General features: G+C 41.9%; 1 protein-coding gene across 2 annotated transcripts in view; it reads right to left on the bottom strand.

The window, feature by feature from the left end:
- Positions 1-914: 914 nt before the first annotated feature.
- cspg4ba (chondroitin sulfate proteoglycan 4ba) overlaps positions 915-8574 on the bottom strand; it is a 90450-nt gene continuing 82790 nt past the window's right edge. For both annotated transcript variants that reach the window (XM_061906166.1, XM_061906168.1), the window contains 3 exons: positions 6392-6564; positions 6120-6303; positions 915-6049 (listed from right to left, as the gene is read on the bottom strand). In XM_061906166.1, coding sequence (XP_061762150.1) covers positions 3993-6049; positions 6120-6303; positions 6392-6564 — 2414 coding nt within the window. In that variant the 3' untranslated portion in view covers positions 915-3992. The remainder of the gene's footprint in view (positions 6050-6119; positions 6304-6391; positions 6565-8574) is intronic.

Here is an 8574-nt window from a genome sequence, read left to right as displayed (position 1 = left end):
AAGCGGTGTGCAGCTTCAGCGGTCGCGGAGGCAAAAACTCGGACATGGGAGGAGTTCGGGGAAGCCATGGAAAACGACTTCCGGACGGCTTCGAAGCGATTCTGGACCACCATACGCCGCCTCAGGAAGGGGAAGCAGTGCACTATCAACACCGTGTATGGTGCGGATGGTGTTCTGCTGACCTCAACTGCGGATGTTGTGGATAGGTGGCAGGAATACTTCGAAGACCTCCTCAATCCCACCAACACGTCTTCCTATGAGGAAGCAGTGCCTGGGGACTCTGTGGTGGACTCTCCTATTTCTGGGGCTGAGGTCGCTGAGGTAGTTAAAAAGCTCCTCGGTGGCAAGGCCCCAGGGGTGGACGAGATCCGCCCGGAGTTCCTTAAGGCTCTGGATGCTGTGGGGCTGTCTTGGTTGACAAGACTTCGCAGCATCGCGTGGACATCGGGGGCGGTACCCCTGGATTGGCAGACCGGGGTGGTGGCTCCTCTCTTTAAGAAGGGGGACCGGAGGGTGTGTTCCAACTATCGTGGGATCACATTCCTCAGCCTTCCCGGTAAGGTTTATTCAGGTGTACTGGAGAGGAGGCTACGCCGGATAGTCGAACCTCGGATTCAGGAGGAACAGTGTGGTTTTCGTCCTGGTCGTGGAACTATGAACCAGCTCTATACTCTCGGCAGGGTTCTTGAGGGTGCATGGGAGTTTGCCCAACCAGTCTACATGTGCTTTGTGGACTGGTATATATATATATATATATATATATATATATATATATATATATAAATTGTGTTCTGTTTGTAGTCTTAATATGAAAAAACGCAAATAAGTTTAAGGGGTATCAATACTTTTCCCAGCTACTGTATATAAGAAACAGTTGCCAGTGTAATGCAGGGTAGTTATACATTACAACAAACCATAATAATACGCGTTTTATTTGTGCCAAAAATAGTCAACTATGGTAAAGCCGAGCAAAATATTTACTTAGTTACTACAATGGAAGGAATGTGATTCCATAAACCTTGCATACATTTTCAACTGGTTTAATAAAAATATGGTGGAAATAATATATGCCATTTGAAATATTATGGGTTACATTAGAACTAGAATACATTAGATAAAGGATCTAAATCAGTTCAGTACCAAAAATATCAAGCAGTGGTTGTCTTTAACAGCAGTTTCAGTCTTCCATTGACAGCAGCTTTTCCATGATATTCAAACAACCCAAGTTATAAATACTAGCTCACCCTTTAATAATTTGTGTAAAATAATCATCTCTGCTCAAAAAGACGACAAACACTCATGTTGATGACAAACTCCCTTAAGAATAAGGCCCTGCCTACATTAATCCGGATAACTCCTTGAACGAATAATTATTTAGCCTAAGCCCCGTGTCAGCCACACTAACCCAACATTTAAGGTTCCCCTTCTTGGATATTTTTTTACTAATTTTTTCATATTTCCTCCATATAAATTCTAATAAAACGGAAATTCTGACAATTGCTCCCGATAAAAAGATCCCCCTGATCAAGAAATTCCTTGTAGCTCTGGGTGAATCTGTTAAAAGCAGCTTCAGAAACTTTGGGGTTGTTTTTGATCAGTCAAGGTCTTTAGAGGGTCACTGCGGTCAATTTACCAAAAACTGTTTTTATCTTCTCAGAAATATTTCTAAAGCGAGAAATGTGTTGTCAAAATTGGATCTCAAAATGATCATTCTCGCGTTCATTTTGTCTCGTATTGACTATTGCAATTCTCTTTTCAGTCTTTTTCAACGCTAAAGAGACCTCTGACTGTACAAAATGCGGTTGCCAAACTTTTGACCGGTGCACCCCAGAACAGCCCATATTACCCCCATTTTATCCAGTCTTCATTGGCTTCCAGTCAAATTCCGCATTGAGTTTAAGATTTCAGTCCTGACTTTCTGTGCATTGCATGGTGGGGCCCCTCAGTACCTCACTGACTTGTTATTCATAATGCATGCAGCCTCCAGGTATTCTGGCCAGGGTCTTCTAAAGATCCCAAAAACTTGTTTTAAAACCCGTGGAGACCTGGCATTCCAGGCTATAGTTCCCAGACTCTGGAACAATTTGCACCAGTCCCTCTGTGATGTTGACTGTGTTGAAACGCTTAAGAAACATTTGAAAACTTCTCTTTTCAGTAAAACTTTCAGTTAATGCATTTTTTAACCATCAATTTGAACCCACTTTGTATCCTTTTTATGATGTTGCCCCTGTTGTTTTAATTTAATTGTTGTTTTACTTCACCTATGTTTTATACAGTGCTTTGTTATTTTATCTGTGGAAAGCGCTTAATAAATAAAATGTACTTACTTCTTACTTACACAGGTAAGTGCGCCGTGTATTTTTTGAATCTCTGGTTCTTAGCTTTGTATGTACTCATCGATCATTTACAAACTGAGTTCGGAGTGGAAGTGACACCAGAAAGGCCGCACTCAACACAGCACAGGAAGTGACGTCACAAAAACGCGCCGCAGCTAGCTTCATAACAAGCGGTATCGTAACTCAGAGGTAACAACTGAAAAGATGGAGGCGAGTCATCCAGACATGCCGGTGTTTCTCCTTCTTCCACATGTACAGACACTTGTGGAAATCACATGAATACCTTAACATGCGATTGCAGCTATTTCAGATACAACAAATCTCAGACGTAACATAGCAATGTTGAGCGACGGTTTTGGATAAGGCTTGGAAGTTCGGCAGACTGGTGGGATATGCCAGCGGAACGGCATGAAAATTGTTGAATGTCCAGCTCAGCTGTGATTGTACTTAGCTAAAAACAACGAGAATGTGGGCTCCCGTGGACGAGGGAAGACTACAGAAAACAGCGAATGCAAAGCAGACTATTAGTTATTGTCCGCGATGTATGTCGAGCGATTAATCAAAATCTAATGTTGTACTCCATAACTATTGTGAAGCCATGAAGTGGTTGCGGCCGTCAAGTACCACCGCCAATTTCAGCCTACAAACACAGTGTTCTGATCAGATATCTCAATCCCTAGATTAATTGATGTAAAATGTTCTTTATCCCATTGTTTACCTTCATACATCCATTAAAGATATGATTCATGTATGATAGCTCAGGTGTGATTCTCTACAATAGGGCCAGTTTAACGGCTGCTGATGGTGAGGCAAACACGGTTTAATGTTGAAAGAAATGTGGCAATAGACTACATTGAAACACAGGGTAAGAGTACACTTCCAGGTCAGAGGTGACTGACATGTGCATTTTTTTCCCGGACATGCGTACCAAGTCGCTTTGCGCCGGCTGACAGAGGGGCAGGGGGTCTTAAACGGTGGCATTGTGTGTGTGGACAAGGACAAGGTTAGGTGGGATATACCCTGGATAACTTTAGTGTAGAAGGGGCCTTACTTAGGCTTAAGGTAAATCTAAAACGAGTACGCTGTAAAAGTTCTCTATGATATTACCAGTGCTAAATTTTTATCCAGTGTCATCAGGCTTATAAAAATATATTCTTAAAATATAATTTCATGGTGGCCCACTTGCAACCATAAAAATAAAATGTTGTAAATGAAAAATATACATTTGAGGAAAAAAATAATATAATTTAGAAAATATGTCAATCTAGATCGCGATGTTTAAAAACCATTAATGTCAGGCACTAAAATTAGGTTGCTTGTCTTAATGACGATCGTTATCTGGTTGAAGTGATTGTATTCCTTATCAATCATTAGTGTTCAGTAGCAACAACAGCACCCTATGGTGGAGCACAGAATGTACTGTAAATGTGTACCACTGTGTAAAAAGAGATGTCAGCAGCAGACAGACCAAACCCAAGAGTGGTGTCTAATAAGCAAAATTGTAGTATTTCACTGGTTTCTTGCATAAAAAACTAATTTCTTAGCTTATAAAGTATCTGTTTAATAAATCAACTCCCATTGAATCTCAATTCTTCCATGTTAGCAAGACATTTTTGGACAGTTTAATGCTTCTCACTTTGTGGCAACTGTTTAGGCTTAAACCCAATACTGATTCCTCTGAAGTGTGGGAGTCTGTATGATTTGCAAGGATGTGTTGCGAGAAGCACTATTCCAAGAGCTTAAGAGAATGTTGGAATCAACTGCGTTGGTATTGAGTGGCCGCTGGTTCTGAACCAATAACCGACTGAGTGCGGGGCTACTTGTGTCGGTGGGGTTCAGTGGGGTGACAGTGACTGTGGGAACGGTGGTGCTTCTCTGGGTTTGGCCCAGGTGTGGATGGGTGGTTAAAAGACCAGCAAGGGGGGGCTCATTTGGCGTGCCGGTTCTCTGCTTTCGTCGCCGGTGGTGTCGAAGAAAAACAACCAGCACCACAAAGATCATGACAAGCAACAGAAGAGCGAGCAGTGGTAAAATCACCAGTAGAGGGTTGGAGCTCTTCTGTGGGTAAGACTCCACGCGAACGGGTGTGTTCATGAAGGGAAAATGATCCGTTTCTGTTGTCGGTTTGCCAAGAGTTGTTGTGAAAATGCTTGTTCTGTTGGACTTCCCCCAGCGGTTGCGTCCTTTGAATCTTTGTTGGTTTTTGCTTGGTTGCTGGGTGTAAATGACAGCTGTGGACCACTCTAGGGAAGTTGGTCCATTTCTAGAAGTCCGAATTGTTGTCATTGAGGGAGCTGATGTGGTCAGCACAGGACTCTTTGTGGTTGGAAGATCCACAGGATCATACGGTACAATGGTAAAATGGAACTCGCCTTTAGCAGGTTGGTTGTTTTCAGCTTTTAGCAGAAATGCCATTGAGTCATTTATTTCTTGAAATCCAGTCATGTTGGCATTCAACTCCAAGGCTATCTTTTCTTGTGTGATATCCTGGAAAGTGAAAGACTCAATGGTTTCAAATTTAAAAATTTTTTTTGTATTCGGTCGAACCACTTTTCCGTAATTTGGGTGGGAGATAATTTCAAATACAGGATCACAACTACAAATATCAGCCAATTTGGAAGCATCAAGGGTAGTGGAGTTAAGTTTTAAGGCAATCCCACTGGGTGCCCTCACACTTTTGCCAACATGGATCAGAGGTGTGACAGTGATGTTTAGCACCTGTGCACTCAGATTCCCCTCAGAAGTGAAGGTGGTGAACTCAAAGCTGTCTTCTGCAGAAGAAAGATTGGTCATGTGGTAAGCGAGCCGTCCAGTCTGGACATCTTCCTGTTCAAACTGTGACACCTCAAGATTGTCCAGGAGAAGTTTGCCAAACTTTGGCAGCCTTGTAATTTGGTAGTGAATAGTGGTGTTCCTCCCGTTCGTCTTGGCAGCGAGATTGTCTTGAAGAAGGCAAACGGCGGTGCTCCCCTGCTTAAGTGTTAGTCCCGTGTGATTGACCAGCGAGATAGTGATCTTTGTCACATCTAGGTTGAAGAGTTTGTATATGGGTTTATGGTGGCCATCTGTGACACTAAAGTAGAACACACCGGAAGTAGGGCTACCATCGTGAATGAAATAAACGCTTCCGTTATTGATCTGGGCTTGGGTGAAGGCTGTAATCGACTCATTCAGTTGTCCATCAAGAGAAAGGTAACCATTGTTTGGCTCGCTAATTACCGAGAAGACAATATCATCAGGTGGATTGTCCAAGTCTTCTACTTTCAGGTTCTCCGGCTTGATGGCTACTGTATCTCCTTGTACTACAGTTAGACTCGGCGCTTTAGTCTTCAACACAGGAGGCTGATCATTCACAGGCACGATCGTAATGTTGAACGATTCCTCAACAACATCGCTGTCATCTAAAGGCCGTTGAGCTGTTTTGCCCTTTGGGTTTACCCATGCGCTGAAGACAAAGGAATCCTTTGTTGTCTCCGAGTTATCATGCTTGTAGGTGATGCCGTATTTGTTGACGATGAACTGGGAAAAATTGGGCTTCTCTTTCGTGAGGTTTCGTTCACCCACTACAATGACCCCGTGTCGCGGCAGCGATGTCAGCTGGAACCAGACCTCATGGGAGCTCCTCTGTGGCGTTGGTAGCTTCGACATCAGGTTCGTGGCATCAAGCTTCGACTCGTCAATAATGACACTCTTACCTTCTGTCACTCTACCACCTGGGAACAAGAAAACATCCTGTTATAATTTTTGAATTTGATCTTAAGTTTGGAATATCATGTTTGTTACCTGTGTTTGCCAAAAGAACTGTGTTGTGTTCAGGTCCTGTATTCTCATAAGAGATATCAATTTTGAAGGTCTGACTCTCCAGAGACGAAGGTGGTGATGCCACAGAGAATGTCAGTGAATCTATGGCTTCCCAACCCACTAACTCAATCGGGTTTTGAATGTACAAAACTTCTTTCCGATTCAGCTGTGGTAGAAAAATCACAAAGAACGCATTAATGCCTCAAAAATAGTTTCTCCCAATTGCTGAAATGTGACTTTAGTCCCTTACTCACCATGTCCTGCGTGAACGTGGAGATGTCAACTGTGGAATTATCAGGATGCTTCCTTACCAAGCGTCCCAGCTTCGGATGCCGTGTCACACTGAATGTAATTGTGCGGTTAGAGATATCGCTGACGTCGTTGGTCACTACTTGTAGTTCATTACTGGAAATTGCCCTTGAAGAGCCTGAATACAATAGATCAAATTAATGACAGGAGTGTATTAACTGAGAAACTGCCTGACAAATTTATATTGAAGAAAAGAATATTGTCTTTATTTTAGATTGGACCTAATTGATCCTCTGGGCGTGTGCCTTCAGGGAAATGAATGTTCCAAAAGCAGCAACAGTAGCAATAGCAGCACAGAATACAGGGTCAATAGGTAAGAGATAAAATAGAATAATCAATTAAAGGGTTAGGCAATACAATTATATAAATTTATATTGGGATTAGAAATGTAACAATAAACGGTAAAATAATAAACCTTGGTAAAACATCTCAAAGTTCATATTATCATTTTAAATTAAAATTATGGCAAAACTGTGATTGATAACACTGACAAAATCACGGACACTGCAAATTTATCGGAGAAGCAAGTTAGTTCTAGCTCGCTTAACGTGCTAGCTAGCACGTTAAGCTAGCTGTAACATGAATAGACGAGACATAAACACTTTCCACGTTAAAAAAAAGACATTCCCAAATTTAAACTTGTATGAACACATGACGGCAGCATGGTGGAACAGGGGTTAATGCATCTGCCTCACAATACGATGGTCCTATGTAGTCTTGAGTTGAATCCCGAGCTCGGAATCTTTCTGTGTGGAGTTTGCATGTTCTCCCTGTGACTGCGTGGGTTCCCTACAGGTACTCCGACTTCCTCCCACCTCCAAAGACATGCACCTGGGGATAGGTTGATTGGCAACACTAAATTGGCACTAGTGTGTGAATGTGAGTGTGAATTTTGTCTATCTGTGTTGGCCCTGCGATGAGGTGGCGACTTGTCCAGGGTGTACGCTGCCTACCGCCCGAATGCAGCTGTGATAGGCTCCAGCGACCCCCCGTGACCCCAAAAGAGACAAGCGGTAGAAAATGGATGGATTGATGGATGAACACATGACTTTCTGAGCAATCAGGTTATTCAGTCGTGCAATTATGCAAAGTTATTTTACCCACCAAGACTAGACTGACCATACGTCCTCTTTTCCCCGGACATGTCCTCGTTTGCAGGACTGTCCAGGGTGTCTGGGCGAGGTTTCGAAATACCTCAAATGTCTGGCGTTTTGTGTAAAGGTTGCATGTATTTTCAATGTACGCACAGGGCTAAGAGGGGTTAAAAACAAAACATATTGTGAAGGTGTGAGCACCAGCAATATTCGTGAGGGATGGGCAGAGACAGAGAGAGCGAGAGAAAGAGACAGTAGAATTATTGTCAATTGAGGCATACTTGTTCAACAACCATACAGGTCACACTGAGGGTGGCCGTATAAACAACTTTAACACTGTAACAAATATACACCACACTGTGAATCCACACCAAACAAGAATGACAAACACATTTTGGAAGAACATCCGCACTGTAACACAACATAAACACAACAGATTACATACCCAGAACCCCTTGCAACACTGACTCTTCCGGGATGCCACAAAATAACCCCCCCTCGCTACCCCCAACCACTCCCCACCTCAACCCCGAATACGTCACATCAAATATTCCACTTTGAAAAATATTTTTGGTGGAATATTTTGCATATTTTGTGTGTTTGCCATGAAAAAAAACATAGTTCTGTTTGACAAAAAAGGGCGGAAAACAAACAAACAAAAAAACAACATAAAAAAAAAAACTAAAACATTTTGAAATGAGGAATAGATTGGAAGTTGATGTAGACTCTAGAGATTTAAGCCTTAAGTATAAAACGTATGTATGCCCTGGCACACCATTATCATCATTTCATCACAAAAGCAAAGCATGTTTTACACTTTTATACTGAAATAAATACACCTACCACTTATTAAATAAAAACATAGAAAAAACTACCAGCAGTGGTAAATTTTAGATCCATGAAGGAAAGAAGAAAGTGAATTAATGTTTATAACTGAATACATTTACATATGCATACAAATATGTATTCTTTTTATATTATTTCTTTTAATGAATTAAGTAACGTTTATGACAACCTTTTTCCAAAACACAGTA

This window comes from Nerophis ophidion, linkage group LG07, assembly GCF_033978795.1.
Source record: "Nerophis ophidion isolate RoL-2023_Sa linkage group LG07, RoL_Noph_v1.0, whole genome shotgun sequence".
Taxonomy (NCBI): Eukaryota; Metazoa; Chordata; class Actinopteri; order Syngnathiformes; family Syngnathidae; genus Nerophis; species Nerophis ophidion.
This window is presented reverse-complemented; position numbering and strand designations above follow the sequence as displayed.